The 17,366-nt window shown below is 39.6% G+C and overlaps 2 protein-coding genes across 2 annotated transcripts; one reads left to right on the forward strand and one right to left on the reverse strand.

The window, feature by feature from the left end:
- Positions 1–2,303: 2,303 nt before the first annotated feature.
- Positions 2,304–10,352, reverse strand: pes (pescadillo). Its single transcript, XM_084551318.1, has 15 exons — positions 10,221–10,352; positions 9,947–10,026; positions 8,356–8,509; positions 8,016–8,125; positions 7,635–7,806; positions 7,424–7,513; positions 7,057–7,173; positions 6,857–6,940; positions 6,109–6,198; positions 4,408–4,538; positions 4,119–4,244; positions 3,570–3,754; positions 3,261–3,394; positions 3,006–3,173; positions 2,304–2,722 (listed from the first exon to the last, which is right to left on the reverse strand). Exons 1-15 carry the CDS (start codon positions 10,242–10,244, stop codon positions 2,648–2,650), a joined length of 1,740 nt encoding a protein of 579 aa, XP_084407444.1. The 5' UTR covers positions 10,245–10,352; the 3' UTR covers positions 2,304–2,647.
- Positions 10,353–10,715: 363 nt separating this feature from the next.
- p2rx2 (purinergic receptor P2X, ligand-gated ion channel, 2) lies at positions 10,716–15,851 on the forward strand. Its single transcript, XM_084550643.1, has 12 exons — positions 10,716–11,297; positions 11,862–11,997; positions 12,097–12,168; positions 12,285–12,360; positions 12,458–12,554; positions 12,991–13,071; positions 13,164–13,317; positions 14,544–14,674; positions 14,776–14,866; positions 14,954–15,019; positions 15,109–15,186; positions 15,659–15,851. Exons 1-12 carry the CDS (start codon positions 11,131–11,133, stop codon positions 15,755–15,757), a joined length of 1,248 nt encoding a protein of 415 aa, XP_084406769.1. The 5' UTR covers positions 10,716–11,130; the 3' UTR covers positions 15,758–15,851.
- The last annotated feature ends 1,515 nt before the right edge of the window (positions 15,852–17,366 follow it).

The raw sequence follows: 17,366 nt of genomic DNA on the forward strand, positions 1-17,366 counted from the left end.
AAATGTTTACCCCGAGCTTTGCAAGGCTCCACACAAAAGCGTTAGGTCTGGTACAGTGAGCAGCTTAGATCAAGACTAACATTGTTTTGAGAATAAACATTAAGTGCAAACAAAGCAAGATTTAGGATTATGTTCAACACATTTTCTTGTCTGCACGGTGTTGGTAAGTATAACGACACACGTTTAACAATCTTGTACATATAACAATAAAACCCATTATTAAGAGTACAAAGCAGAAAATAGGATAATTTCTGAGAAAATTCAGTTCAACAGACTAGAGGAAGATTCCTTACCCACAGCATAAATCCAAATAAAAACTAGTGGAAGTGTTGCTTTCCCAGCAGCATTTTGTCCATCCAGTGCCAGATAACTAATACAACTTCATCTCCCTCCCACGGCTGTTCTTATGTCTGATCTTGGCTTGCATATAGCAAAGCTCGACACTCCCCTTATCACATGTCTAGTGCTATGGAGCTCATTCATCTGGTTGCCGTCCCTCCTCTCCTCTTTCTCTGCTGCCTATCAGCGTGCACACCTGATGCCTTCGGACTGCCTGCTGCTTCTCCTTCAATTTTCAGATCCAAAACTGATCTTGCCGAATCGAGCACTGCAGGGAGGCGCATCTAGCCACCTGTGACGTCAGGCTTTATGTCAGGGGACATGCACTTGTCAGTGAGTGTAAAAGAGGAGGGGAGGGAGAGAGGGCGGGAGGAGAGAAGTTGTATAGTCCCCATTCTGTGTCTACATACAGAGGGCTATTGAGTCTGGACACTGAAGTCTGAGCTGCTAGCTGATAGGAGGAGAGAAACACCATAAAAAAAACAAATGCAGAAAGCCAACGCACAAAGGCTTTAATTGTACCAGTTGATCAAGACTGCTTTGTGTATGTATTGTTTGAAATGCTTATTGACAAAGATGTGTGTATGGATGTCCCAGGATGACCGTATAAAGCGGCCTTACAAGCTATCAATATTTTACATGTGGAACATAAAAGTTGCAGTCTAAAGTACACGGCATTTTAAACTTAAACTACCATACTCACATGTCTTGATCAAGACAGCACAGACATTTCTGTAGACAATGAAAGAACCATTCCACCACGGGCAAAGAGTCTATTTGACTCTGTGTGCCAGGGCGTTGCAATATGCCGTCTCAATGCCTCACCCAATACAGTACACGTGAGCGCCATCTCACTCAACACCGATCGCCTGATTCCTGGAAGGCGCACTGGATCCGTACTGCTCATCCCACACTCGTCAGGCTCGGGCACGACACTGTTGCCTTTGTTCAGCAGTGAGTGCCTTTGCCTACAGACACCCAGAGTGCCAGGCCGAGACCCGAACTGGGTGGGCATGCGTGGAATGCAGATCTGGGTGTAGAGGGAGGGCCGAGCCCTGGCCTTTGGCTCACAAGATCACAGCAACATCTCAGAGGGCAGAGGAGTGTATGCTCCTTTGTCATCAACGCCCAGATTACAGGGAACATTTATCACATTAAAGCTCAATGTCCAATCAGTGCTGATGGCAACTGTAGTTACCTGAAGCAATGTATGTTTTTGCATGCTCTGTTGACAGAGGTTGGAGTTTCCGGAGTTGGCCTGCTTGCACAGGCAACCTGCCCAGCTTATCAAGAAGGGCTCCTAAAAGTAATCAGAAATAACGTGACCCCACTGTTTGACAAGAATACAGAAAGACAAACCATAATTTTAAAAACACTAAGCAAACGTTTTGAGAAAACGTCATGTTCTTGGTCACGTATCACCACTCTACCCTGTAGCTATTACGTTCTTGGCCAAATAGAGCATTAAACCTTGAAAATAATTTTACTCACTTAGCTGCCCTCTTGGTACATGCTGGTACCTTGACGTTTCCGATTATCTTTATGGTGTTGAAGGAGGCCTCTGTCCAAGTGAGAAGTAAAACTTCCTTATGTTGTAAGGCGAACAAACATTGACTGCCTTGGTGTTGGCAAGCGCATGCTGAAATTCATGGCAGCAGAACGATTGAGTTTCCGTTCGGATCGGTGAGCAATTTCATCAGAGATACCTGTTTGTCTTCCTGTCTGGGCCCAAAAGGCTGCATCCTATTGCTAGGCTAATGCAGCGGCAGCCTTGAGCTGTTTACACTAGATTCTTTCCTGCTCCGTCTGCATGAGTCAACCACGATACTGTAAAGAGTGTGCTCGTCCATAACATCCACTGCACTGCACTATGCTACTTTAATTTGAAATACAAACAGTGGATGTTGAGCAGCGTCTACAGTAAAATAGAAATAAGGTTGAAAATAACACAAGATGACAAGAACCAGGCTTAATATCTAATGGTTTTACTTGAAAACAGTTTTAAGTACAGATTTTAAAATAAAGTGGAAGATGACTTGTGTAATGTAGAATAGCAGAGCACGGTTCATACAGACATAATGAAGGCAAACACTCACTTTTACATCAATAATTACACAATCCGCATATGCAACATCCTGCATATCAGTTCAAAATTATGTAGAGGTAAATGCGCCCAAATCACAGTGCATGAAACTCACACAATGAGCTCTCTAACGCACTTACATGTTAACATGACTCCATGTCAACCTGTGACACACTCAACCTCATAATACATAAAGTCACTCTGAAGAAGACATGAGCAAATGAGTTACTTTCTGGCCTTTTTCTTCTTTTCTTTTTCAGCATCGTCATGGGCTTTCCTCTTAGCAGCAAGTTTGTTAGCCTGCAAGAAGAAAACAAGTGTAGTCAATGAACAGATGCTCAACACCATTCACACAGGTATTTTTGAAGTTAATGAACTCAGGGGGTTGTCCCTGGCCTTGCATGCTGTGCACAAAGCAGCTGCACAATACTGTTCAGCTATCTTGATCCCTGATAAGACACCAGGTATTGATTATAAAGGATTCAATGTTAAAAATGTAAGAATGTAACCTTTTCACATAGCTGAACAAATACTCTTATCTACAGGAGAATTCCAGCTCGACCAAGAACAAAATCAAACGCACCTCTCGGACTTTTCTTTTCTTTCCGAACATGATTTTGTCGTAGAGGTACTTCTCCTTCTTCTTCATCATCATGATGGCCAGACGTTTCTCCTCGGCCTTCTCCTCCTGTTCCAGGCGTTCTGGATTTTCTACCTTCACTTTTCCAGGTGTGACTTTGACTTGCAGCGACTGACGGGATGAAGAGACGAGTCAATAAGCGATTACAAAAGTTCACAAAAGGTGTGCGGGATGACACAAACGACAAATAACTCTTACCTTTCCCTGGGATCTTTGTTCTTCCATCTTTTTTAGGTTCTTCTCTTCTTCCTCATCATCTTCCTCTTCCTCCTCCTCTTCTTCTTCATCCTCCTCATCCTCGTCCTCCTCTTCATCTTCTTCATCTTCCTGAGCTATGGCAGAAAGAAAATAAAATGCTTTTATGATAACTAAATCCCGTGTGCCTATAGTAAAGTACTTGTGTTGTATTTATGTTACTTCACAGTGTTAAAACAATAAAACATGAAAAAAGTCTGAGATTTTAAAGGAGCTGCGTGAACACAGAAATATCAGTGAAATGCTCCGTACCAGATTTTTCTCCTCGCTGTAAGGCCATAATCTTCAGTTTCTCAGGGGGCACGTAGTCACCTTCCTTCTCCTCCACAAATGGAGACAGGTGAGGGGGCAGAGTCACTCCAAGGAAATAGTCCTCCACAGGCAAGAGTATTTTGGCATTGACACAATCATACACCCACTGAGGCTGGATGTAGTACCTGAAACAGCCAGGATATGAAAATGGGCTTTTTAGACACTTGCTACACAACTGTACATTCTTTGTTTCTTAAATGAAATAGTGAGAATATAATCTTGCTCTTTGGTGAGATTTTTTTCCCCCGTACTGATACAGAACATGGCAAGATCATTCAAACAAGATAAATAACACTGCTGCTTTCACGCAAGACAAAGGAAAGACTCTTCTGAAAGGAGGCATTGTATGGGATATGGGAATGTCCACATATCACAACCAGCAGACATCCCGTTATTAAATATACTGTACATCAAGTTAGATGTATAAGAAAAGTGAATTCTTAATGATTAAAATGCACAAAAATGTTAAAAACAGCATCATTCCTTTACCTGTTGATGTACTGTTTGTCGATGCTGGGTCTGTCAACAATATGATGTGTGATCGTCTCATCTGTTATGTCATATGTGCTACCAATGCAAACAGACTTGTCCCAGGACACTTCACCACCAAAACACCTGGAAAGCATCAGAAATACACATGAGTTTGACATCTATGTGGAAGATGTATGTTTCTAAATGTCTTGGGGCTTTCACTGCAGCTCCTCCAGCTTTGTTCTTAAGATATACCATGACCTGGACAACTGAGAATCATCACAGTCATGCAGCTTCTCATGCTAACCTGATGACAAAAGCCAGCGACTCTCTGGGCGCTTCTCTGTTGATGAAGAACTTGAGCCCCTCAAAAATCTTTTTTTGGGCTTCCTGCAGTTTCAGTTCCTTTTCTCTAGCCTCCAACGTCTCCATGTCCTCCTGAAATAAAATAAAAACACAAGAAAACCATCATTATCGTTATTATTTTATTAGTTAGCATCTCATGGGTGCGGTGCCACAAAAGGACATGGCCTTTAAAATGGAATGAAGTTAAACTCTCTCTTTCAAAACATCACTCAACAAAAGATAGATAGATAGATAGATAGATAACATTATTGATCTCTTTGGGAGGTTCCCGCAGGGAAATTGACATCTCCATCGCATACAGCACTGTCAGACATGTACACGAATTATAAACCCAAATACCAAACACCCAGAAAAGAATAATAATAAATAAATATTGTGACTGTACTGTACATACATGGTTGTTGCATAAATAGAAAGATACCAGATGCATATTGTTATTGCACGTTACTATTGCACCAGATACATATTGTTATTGCTACTAGTTAAAAAATGTCATTCAGTCCCTTTCTTTTTTTTGTCCTCCTCCCCGCAAGTGAGTGGTGGTTAAACAGTTAAAAGTGTGTAAAAGGTGGCAACAATAACGGGAGGGTGACCTCTGTGAATTATTACTCACCTGTAGGTGTCTTAGAGCGCCTGACACAGGATTTAATACAGAGAAAAAAAAAAACCAGACTCCCAGAAGAAAAACATCTCAAAATAACAAAGGTGGTGCAACAAGCTTTGGAGTGTCTGGGGACTGAGGTCACCTCCACAGTGAATATTTATCTAACTGCATGTCTCATTAGCCTTCGTAGAGCGACAACGTCACAGTCTGCACTTTAACTCTAAAAATAACTCTTCAGGAAAGAAGAATAATAAGGACATGGTCATGTGTTTACTTTATTGCGATGGATGCAAATAACTACCAAACTAATATCCACTTTGATACTAGTGTGTAAGGCATACAACACAAAAAAATTCTGGTCTGGAGAATTTAGCAACATCTAGTGGACGCAGATTGCAACCAACACTTTTTTTAAAGTGTGTAGGATAACTCATAACTTAAAACACTACAAGTCCAGTTGCCTTTCTTCAACATTTTTTGACCTGATCCTTGTGTAGATATGAAAGGTTCAGTCTAGGGTAAGGCAAGTCTGAAACAATGATGAACACATTTCAGCCGTTTAGGAGAAAATGAAACTCCAAGAAGTGAGCACTACACGCTCTAATCTTTCCTGGGACGGTGGATGCGGAGCAGAGACTCATTGTCGTAAACCTGACAGGATTAGGTTTGTTGAATTGGAGGAGGTTCAGTTTCATAGTTCCAAGAAAGCTTTCCAGATTCGTGGAAAGTCCCTGTTGAGGGACTGACCCATGTCAATAGTTATAACTTCAAACCAGTTGGGCAAAACAAGCTTCCCAGGGTGAGAAACCTCTTGTTCATAGCAACCAAACATAAAGCTGTAAATCCCCAGTCTCACATCTTGAAAAGGTTTGACTCCTCTGACAAAAAAATGTGTAACACCTCACATTTGCCTCCAGAGATCAATTAGTTTAACTGTTGTTCTTTTATATGTTTGAATGTTAATTCGCACAAAGACAATGTTTAATTCTCTGCATTAAAACACGAAGTGAACCATAATTTGTGAGCTGGTTTTCTTACCCCTTCAACCGGAAACTGGTCGAGTTGAGCCTCATCCTCTTCGGCAGAAGAAACCACCCGTGCCAGGCTGGCACTCAGAGCTGACAGTTTCTGCACAGCCACAAATCACGGAATTAGAACAAGGTGATCGATATATGTAGATATATCATTAATCTGAACAACCAGAGAAGGGTAAGGTCTATAAATGTGACAGTTGCACATGTATCCATTCCCCCTTACATTTCTCCAGACAAGGGGTGCCTGTGTCACCTATTATCTATAGTTTTAAAGTAATTCTAGTTCTCTTTTTTTCATTTATTACCCATGTTATTATATTTTGCACGTCTCATGTATGTAGTGCAATGCTATTAATGTATCTTTGGAGAGATTACTAGGAATGTGTGCCATTATCCTCATTTTTAACCACTGTCACAGTGGTGTCACCTGTGACAGCTGATTACTTACTCCTTCACACCTTCTAATGCTGTTGTTTGGATCCACTATCAAAATATCTGTCTATATATATATATAATACAAAATATAATAGAAGAGCGACTGAGGTGAGTGAATATAAAATTCCAAAGGGTGTGTCGATCCTGATTTCTTGTTATAAAATGATACGAGTACCATGAACAATATTCTGTCCAGCCTCACTGTTTATGAGACAGCTATCTTATCTTAAATCTTACAAAACATTGGCTGAACAAACGAAAATTATCCGTGTGATAATGCAATTACACAGGTTATTGTGTAAACAAAGAAGACTCACCTCTAAGTAGCTTTCCGTATTCATGGCGTAGTCATCATCATCATCATTCTCTCCCTCTTGTTCCAACTGCGCTTTAATCTCCAGCTACAAAGAGATGAAATATAGTATAAGTGTGGAATCAGATGATCGAGCAGGCGTAAATCAATGACTATTGTAACCGTGGGGACAGGCCTTTGTGATTTTTTTTTTTCCAATGATACCTTTGGTGGGTAGAGCAAGTTGAGGGAATGGTACAGTCTGAAGTTGACAAAGCCCAGGAGAGTTGTGTACAGCTCTGTGAAAGTTGCCATTACTCTGTAGTCAACATCTGTTGGGTGCTGAAAGTGCAACAAACATAAGTTTAACAAAGTTTCAGTGGTAAACTTAACAATCATGAGTGAAAACATTTATGTTAACGTATAAGAACTACATATAAACATAATATGAGCAAACTAACAACTAATTTTAGTTGTTGCAGCTTTGTTTGTTGACTTGCTGTGTGAACCTTCAGAGTAATCCCATAGTAATAAAGTGAGATCTTATTAGTAGCATAATCACTATGGACGCATTTCATCAACCTGCACTTACATCATGGGAGAACTGATATGGCACCAGCCATGTAATGAGCTGCCCCATCACCTCAGCTTGATAATATATTCCCTTGATGGAGATGAAAACCTATCAGGAATAGACAAATGTTTAGTGCATTATAAAACACAGTTAATCAAATCTCACAAAGTTATATGATCACCCCAAGACCACTGCCTATTTTTGCTTGCTATTCGTTGTCAACTTGTACCTTTCGGAGAGAACGAGATGCAATGACATAGTTCATCCACTCAACAGTGAGACGTCTGCACAGCTGGATTGTCTGCACGTGGCATTTTCCTGTTCGTGCGAATGTGGAGAAGAGGAAGCACATGCAGAGGGAGTCGTCGATATCACGGAGGGCGTCAATGAAGGTGGGGTACCTGGCACAAAAACAGAACCGGTGAGGCAATACAATATGATACAAATTTTATTTTTCAATCTCCTGCCTTAAAAAGACAAAAACTGCTTTAGAAGATGTGGAAAACTGGTGGCATGCCATTGTTTCTATAAAGAGCATGTCTCCAGGCGTTCTTTCAGCTAAAACTGACACTGGAGTTGACATTTGTTGAGTGTGGAGAATAGCTCTTACCTTTCTTTGATGATGTGGTCCAATTTATAGGTCGGCTTGTTCTCTCTCAGCCTTTCAACTGCAGACCATTCTGTTTTACCATAAGCCTTTTTAAGTCTACGTACAAATACCTGTTAAAATAAAGAACAATAAGCTTTTGTTCATCTGTTATAGCATTAGAGAAGACAATTTCAGTAAAGTAATATCAGTAACTGATAGAAATGCTTTATCTAAAAGACATTTTCTAAAGGGGATAGCAGTTTATTAATAAATGAGAATAAACTATTTAAATAAACTTTCTTAATCATGTCAGCTGTTACAATGAAGAATGTCCAAACACTGTTGCTACCATTTAAAATACCTTGTAGTCTCTGAACTTGGCGACGATTGGTTCATGGAGCAGAAAGCGGATGTCTTTGAGCAGGTAGAAGGTCCTTGGGGCTGTGGAGCCCTTGTTCACCTTCTTCTTGTGCTTTGGCTCATGAGGATAGATGCCTTTAAGGATGCACAGTCGCCTGAAAATCAAAGATAGGCAGAAATTATTTGTTTGTAACCTGGTTGTTTTCTAAAGCGTCTTGCCATCTGGACATCAAGATATGGAGGGAAAAAAAAAACTCAACATTTTCTGCGCTTAGGATCAGAGGGAGGAGTGGTGACGATAAAATGCGGAAACTGATAAATTGAACTTACAGCATATTTATAATGATGGAGTACTTTTATTTTTAAGCTACTAAACTCACAGTTTCAATCTTTACACTCCACCTTGATAAAAGTATTGTTTAATTACTGAAACAGTGTTTAGTGACATGCTGATTCACCCACATGATTTAACCCCAACTGATGCAATGAGTAGCTTCTCATTTCTTAAACAACCATGTGAAAAGACACATCCTGTGGTCGTGGAAAAGATGTTAGTCTGTTTGAGAAGGGTCAAATCATTGGCATGCATCAAGCAGAAAAAACATCTAAGGTGATTGTAGAAACTACTAAAATTGGGTTTAGAATTGTCCAACGCATTATTTGAAAACTGGAAGGATAGTGGGGAACCATCGTCTTTGAGGAAGAAATGTGGTCGGAAAAAAAAATCCTGATTGACCATGATCTGCGATCACTTAAACGTTTGGTGAAATCAAATCGAGCAAAAACAACAGCAGAATTCAGGGCTTTGATTAATAGTGAAAGTAAGAGCATTTCCATGCGTACAATGCGAAGGGAACTCAAGGGATTGGGACTGAACAGCTGTGTAGCCTAGAAAACCACTAATCAGTGTTAACCAGAAAAAAGCATCAATTTGTTAGAGAGGATAAAGATTGGACTCTGGAGCAATGGAAGAAGGCCATGTGGTCTGATGAGTCCAGATTTGCCCTGTTCCAGAGCAATGGGCACATCAGGGTAGGAAGAGAGGCAGATGAAGTGCTGCAGTTGCTCAGGTCTAGGTTCAGCAACATTATGTGCCCAAAGAATGAAGTCATTTTCACACATGGATTGTCCACCACCTTAACCCCATTGAGAATCTTTTTTTGATGTGCTGAAGGAAGCTATACACAATGGTCAGACTGTCCCATCATCAATACAAGATCCTGGTGAAAAATTAATGCAGCACTGGATGGAAATAAATCTTACGACATTGCAGAAGCTTCTCAAAACAATGCCACAGCGAATGCGTGCTGTAATCAAAGCTAAAGGCGATCCAACGAAACATTACAGTGGGTGACCTTTTATTTGGTCAGGCAGTGGATAAGAAATACCCCTTAGTTTGATTCAAGTAATCCACAGTCACCAATCTTGATGTTTGAGACATAACTTTAGACCATAACCATGTGTGTAGACGTGGTTATGGTCAAAAGTTATAGTAGATGTGTGTATAACCTTATGACACACATCGTGATTCAATAATAACATAGACCAGACACAAGATTGAATTTATATCCCAACCAGTCCTGTAACGCTACCTGAAGTCTGGGAGGCTCAGTTGCAACTTCTTGCGAGCTCTGTTTCTGGTGATGTAGTTGGTGGCCGAGCCACTCTCAAACTGTAAAACAAAGACAGGACCATCATATTAAATTCACACAAACCGTCAAGTTATCAAGAAACCAACTTCACATCTGTACCCAGTAAATCCTGCCGGGAAGACAAACAAACTTTAGTTAGCTTCGTTAGCTAACTATATAGCCAGATTGATGTTGGTATAAACGTGTTTTATTTTAGCGACACGACAACTCCTACCTTTTTCTTCTGAGTGCCTCCCATTTACGAACGCGCTGTGAAACTCCACAGAAACTTAGGAAAAGGATAACTGTCTATAAATTAAATAGCTAGCAGGAGCATACAACCCCAGAACAGCATCACCCACAGCCGACGCACGTGTTGTTTGACATGCGCGGAGGAGGCGGTGCGAGCTGGAGCCAGGACCCAAGGGCTGGCCGATTCTGCGCCTGTACGGAAAAGACACGCGGATAAATAAAGATTATTGTGTGTTGTTATAATGTGTTGTTAAGCTACATTTACTTTGTCTGTCTGCACCCATAGGTGGCGTTATAAAAAGTTAAGAGGAGGCTACCAAATATACATTGTGTCAGAAGACACTTTAACTTGTCACAGTACAGAAAGAAGTAGGCTATATAAATGATAACTTAATAAAATTAAGTGTCCCTGTTAAACAATGACAGTAAACCAGCATGCATAAAAAAAGACCCCCTAATTAGAATGACACGACTACTACTACTGCTACTACTACTACTATTACTACTACTCCTGTACACTGTTCTATTCCAAAAATTAAGTTTAACTATTAAACTATTAAAAGGTAGCTGTTTCAAAATGCTTGTGAAATAAGTCTCTGCCCAGGACTGAGCAATTCCGATGTCTTAGTCTGATCCAATAGTGACAATTAATTGTGAACTATTACAATAAATTGATTATAATACATCAGACAGGGTGCAGGATTCAGCCTCATCTGGACCACACCCCCTTGTTTTCTCTCTCACTGTGGATCTTGGGATGCTTGAGAGAAATGCAGGCTGATACCGGGCAGGAACAGAGACTGAGAAAGAGAAATAATGAGAGAATTATAAAGCTAGACAGATTGGTGGACTTATAGAAAATAGAAACAGGCTGCACAAGGACATTCGAAGATATGGCTGAATCATTTTATAAAGTCTTCACAGGTATTTGTGACTTTATAAGAGATTATTTTCACTCTTTCTGGGACTATGAGACGCCGAAGGTGATGGTGGTTAAAAATAGAACTCTTGGAGTCATTTACAGGGGCGTTCAGTTTCTTGTGATCACCTATTTCATCTGGTAAGCTTCATGTTTATGTATTTGCATGCCCACTGTGTAAAAGTGTATAATACGACAAGTTTAACGGCTTGTTTATTTTCAAAGGCCTCTTTACTTTTTTTTATATCCGATCAACACATAATGTTATAGTTTCAATGTTTTCTCTGGGAATTACAGTAATAACATCAAGTAATAGGATGCTGCCAATATGTTATTCTATGTAAAAAAAAAAGAGTCTGACAAAAAGAAAAAAATGCACTGCAGCTGTAAATTTGCAAACCCAGAAATTGTAGTCCTGTGTACAGGAAATGCATCCATTTGCAATTAACCACAGACAAACAGATAACATAACTGATGAGTCTGATTGAGCTCCCCTCTATTATCAGACCTGTTAATTGATCAACAGTTATTATAGTTTAGGTTTTTCACATTGCTTTTGTTTCAATCCCTTGGATAGTGCGTCATCTTTTTTTTGCCTTCAGCAAAGAGGGCTGAACAGATCCTGTGTAACATGATACCTCCAATAACATTTGACATCGTGGCAGAAAATGAGATATCACCCCTGTCTATTCTATCATCTTGAAGGTACGTCTTTATAAGTCAGAAAGCATATCAAGAGAGTGAGACCCGTCCAGAGAGCTCTGTTTACACGCTCATGAAAGGATCAGCAGCTCATGGAGATGATATCCTGGACACTGTGGAGTATGCGCGACCGTCAGAGGTGAATTCAGAACAAGTGTCGCAGCAAGATAACATTCATCTTCCACACTCTGTCAGGACCATTGTTTCTTTATGAGTGTTGCTGACATATTGTTTTTAGGGTGGTGACGTGATCAGTACATTACTGAGAAGAGAATTCACTTATGATCAGAAGCAAGGCACCTGCGCTGAGGTGAGAGGTCAACTAAAGTCCCCTCAGCATGAATATGCAAGATAATACTATTTGATAAGTGTATCAGTTACTCAGACATCTTTATCTTCCCATGACTGAACATATGTCTTATTTAGTATTTTGAAGTTGCGAATGCCAACTGCACAAAAGACTCTGACTGTGTCGAGGGGGAGGTTGACTTTGATGGCCATGGTATGTTTTTTTTTTTTTTTTTTTACATCTCACACAATCTTCCTTAATAGCTTGTAATTGCAGCAGTTTTTCAGCTGTTTAAAACCCTTTCGTACAGGCAGACGGACCGGGAGATGTGTTCAATACTACAACTACACTTTTAAAACCTGTGAAATACAAAGCTGGTGTCCCATTGAAGAGCATGCTGTAGTACGGTAAGACTAAAATGTGTTAAAGGCCCACAAATATGTTACACATACAACAAAATACGCAAAACATTGTCATCAGCATTAGAAATGTGTTAATAAAATATAGAATATCATAAACAATTAGTTAATCTTATAGAGGAGGTATACTTTGAGATAAACCTGGGAGTGTATGTATGTTCCCAGTATCTAATGTTCCCCAGCTCCTCTGGTGTGTTTGGGTTTAATAGAGGTGTGTAGGCAGGAGTATCATTGGTTTCAACATACCAGGACATAAATGAAAATAATGACCACAAATATGTTGCAAATGACATGCTATTACTTGCATAGTCACAGATCTCACTCCAACATTCTGTTGGACAAAACGGGAAAACATCATTAAACTGACATCAGTTCCTGAAACCTCACTTTAATAAACTGTTTTATTATTGGTTGTCTTCCACAGAGAGCCGCCATTAGTGGAGGCCATCAACTTCACAGTGTTCATCAGGAACTCTATCCGCTTCCCGAAATTTGAAGTGCTAAGGTAGACGACCTCCACGCACAAAGACAAATCAGTGCCTCTGGCTGTTTGAGTTGCAAATAGTCATAAGAACATTATGGTATTTTCTTTGGCAGGGGAAATATAAAGGATGCTTCAACCAAGCGCGAAATTAAGAGATACCTCAATAAGTGTAACTATGATAAAGAGAAAGAGCCCTACTGTCCAAACTTCCGCCTGGGCTACATCGCAGCTCAAGCAAGGGAAAATTTCAACGAGCTCTGCAGGACTGTGAGTATCTGAGGCCTGCACTGTGTAATGTGCCAATTCTTTGGCTCATAATGATTAATTCTCATTTAAAAATGTGCGGCCATTTTCTTCATTTATTTGACAGGGATAGTACTAATTGATTAATAGAAATAAGACCTGAAAATGAGAGATGATACAAAAGGCAAAGTTTTATCAACCTGGCCATCTAAAACCAGAATAAGAAACATATCAAGTGAAGTTAATAGTACACAACATAATTAACATGTAGATATTCTACCAGGCAGGTTAATGGAAATAATAGGAAAGGTTTCTTGAAATGGCATGAAAGGTTACTTCAATTAAAACCAACTTTTTGGTATTTCCATAAAAGATTTGGATCGCAACTCGTAGTGTTTACACTAATATCATCATATTGATTGACTCAAGAATAATGCAAGACGTTTTGAGAGGACCGTGTTTTTTTCTATATTTATCTTGAGACATGATTGCTCTGGTCCTCAATAAGTGGAGGAAGCAGCTTTCGGTTTTGTGCAACCACAGATGTCAGTGAAATCAGCATGTACCTGGATCACTACACTAGGACATACAGCAAGCAGATTATTAATATAGAAATAAAATAAATAATAAATGGTCCTAGTATAGGCCCCTGTGGGACACCATACAATGTACATCGTTGGCTTTGGTAGTTGTTTTTTATCTTCTTTATCTTGTGTTTAGAGATGCTACTTTGACTGAACATGGGTTTGGAGTCTTTTTCTAGAAGCTTTTACTTGTTTAATCTGTTATCTTTAGCCTTTAAACGCTGTGCAATTTTAATTCTTAATCTGGTGTTCTGTTGCAATTATTCAAATGTCCCAAATGTTAACTAAATGTCTCAAAGTTTATTGTGTATGATAAATTCCTGTGTGTCACTCCATCCTTAATCAATTTCAATAAATGTGACAAGTCAGTAAATTCCTAGGCATGTTGTGCCCCTGAACACCTTTATGAATTTCTGAATTAATTTAGCTCATAATCATGTTGCTATCATTCATCTCGAGGATTAATTCATATCAGTTTGTTCATTATGTAAGGTACAGAGATAGTTTATTAAAAATGCTTATTTAAGAGCTATATATCAAATGATGCACTCTCTTTGACCTGTAGCTGTAATTAAAACAATCTGTGTTGTTTTGAGTATGACATGCAGATGTGTAAAAATGGTAGAGTATTACTGCTTCAGATATTATCGTGTTGTTTGTGCTCAGGGAGGAGTGATAGGGGTTTTCATCAACTGGGACTGTAACCTGGACTTCGATCCTTCATACTGTAAACCTACATATTCATTCCGTCGCCTTGACCTCCGAAAGGATCTGGCCAACTCTGGCTACTACTACAGGTTAGATCTAACACCTGACACTGTTTTTTTACACTGTATGTTTGATTTGATTTTCTCTTGTGGTAAGTTTATCTGTTTTAAGATGTGATTTCTGTGTCCAGGTTTGCTAAATATTACAACAAGGATGGGGTCGAGTCGCGCACGCTAATCAAGGCCATTGGCATCCGTCTAGACATCATAGTTCATGGACATGTAAGTGGATTCTCCGTCATCTCTATTTTGTATTTCCTGCTTATTGTGGTGACAATCATCACACTGCTGCATGTTCTTTTAATGCAGGCTGGTAAATTTAGTCCTATTCCAACCATCATCAGCACAGTGACTGCTCTGACTTCAGTTGGGATTGTGAGTAATCATTTCATTTATTTTTTATCTGAAGCGACTCTGAAGTGACAGCTAACTGTTTTCTTCTCCTTCATGTCGTCCTCCTCTAGTGCTCCATTATCTGTGACTGGATCATGCTGACATTTATTGACAAGAATGAAGTTTACAGTGATAGAAAGTTTGACGAGGTGAGTAAAAAGCATTGTTGAGTCAACCCATCTGGGTTCATCAGTCATTCTTATGTTCCCCAGCATAGCACCTAATGGAAATTTGTAAAAACAAGTTCCCTGGCTCTGTAAAAGACGTCATAGGCAGTAACAATACAGGAGAGCTAATGTATGTTAATAGTATATTGAACTGGGGAATATGGGTCCCTAGGAACACACTATAAGCTCCTCTCGCTTCTGTGTTCAGGGCCATTTTGAGCTTCTGATCATTGAAAATTATATGTATAGTATTAAATTCTAATTTCTAACATTTGTAAAGATCTATTTTCAGTATACATACATATAGTTAAAGACATCTTTCCCTTGTCTATGCACCATCATGTCGAAAAGTTGAGCCAGAAATTCCTACCCTGCTTCTAACTTATCCAGAAACATTGTACAGACACCACGCTGCAGTTTACATATCTAACTGAAGTATATTTATCTACTGCAGGTGATCAAGGCTCCCGTAGTTTCCATTTCTACTGAGCTCAGCTTCATCAACAGCTATGGCTCAAACCATTCGGACCTGTCAGACGGTGTGCCGCTGTGATGCCGTCACGGTTGCCTCAGTCCTCTCTGGCCAAGTGCGACGACTCTCCTCCAGCAACAGCAACCGCTTCTCAAGCATCTGCAGCAGCTCACTGATGGACCGAACACTAGGCTGTTGCAAAGTGGGATAAATTCTTGAAGAACATCATCCTTATGGGCGTCTTCTGAGAGATGGTTGTCTCACAAATTCAGTTCATATACAATATCTCCTCAAACTTTGATGGACCTCAACTGTTCACCAGTGGAATAAACTCCTTCTCTAATTTGATCTCTAAATATACCCTATACAACAGCATTAGAGAATGTATTTATTTTATCTTTTTTTTAATAAAAATATACACTGTCATGAAGAGCAGACTTATAAACCATACAACCTACTGTGTATCCATGTATTGCAGTCAGTCCAACAATAAATATGCTTTATTACCTTGTGTTTTAGACATTAGCATTCGTACGATAGATTTCTTGAATATAAAATATCATTAAACATCTCCGACGTTTGCTGTTATAAAGATAAAACAGCCCGCTGTGTTTGAAGAATATTCTGATTCATTACACTTTCATCTTTTGACCTGACGCGATCGATAGCATGAGAAGATACAGAGGGAAACTGCGCACCAGGAGAACGATGAGCAGTAATCCAATAACGCAGACATTTCCCATAGAATGCTTCCCCTAACAAGATAATGGGGAAGTGTGAATCCATCTGGAGGCCTGAGAGCAATACAAATGTCAGTGGTGAAAAAAGACACTCAAGTCTCATGGATCGATATCTGCCACAATAAAGAGACGTACAATGGACAGCCTCGTGTCAGTTTGGAAAATGCGTTTTTATGACGTGTGAAATGATGAAAATTCAAAGAATGAAATTAAAAGTGTATTGGTCACGTTAATGCATTTCATGGCAGCTGATATTTATCATGTACTGATGTGACGGTGCCTTCACTGCCTCTTTCATCTTCCTACTGTAAATGTACAGCAGGTGTTGGCGAGAACCTCTAAGGAGACAATTCAATTGTGCCTCAGTTCAACCTGAAATGTGATTAGCTGTCTGGGACACACCCATCAGCAAAGTGAGTCATCTACAGGGCAATGAGGTTAAAGTAATGGAAGCACATGGGTCAAGATCATTATGATCCAAACTTATTCACAGTAATTACTAACCACATACTTACCGACTCGTTTAATTTTTTTTTAGCATATTGTATTAAAGGAAAAATCTTGTTAAGCAGCCAGAAATATTTAATCTTTTCATATTATTACACAAAGAATTTTCAGGCTGCATTAAAAATGCAGTTGAAGTCTTAAAGGTGCAATTTGTTCAATAATTCCTAAAACATAAAAACAAGATGTTGTCAGTCATCTTCACAGTCAAAGACATGCTTAAGAGTTCAAGTCACTGCTGTGCAGAAGCCACATGAGACACAGTAGCAGCTCAGTGAGGAGGAAACAATGTGACTGTTGATTAGTGTAAGTCCCCACAGATGATGGAATTCAGGATGTTTACCATCTGCTTTTTCCTTCATGTTAACGCTGCCCGCCGACTATAGCACTGAGAAATTCATTCATTCATTTTCTATAACCACTCTGTCCTCTGGAGGGTCTGGGGG

Source organism: Chelon labrosus (genome assembly GCF_963514085.1).
Source record: "Chelon labrosus genome assembly, chromosome: 9".
NCBI lineage: Eukaryota > Metazoa > Chordata > Actinopteri > Mugiliformes > Mugilidae > Chelon > Chelon labrosus.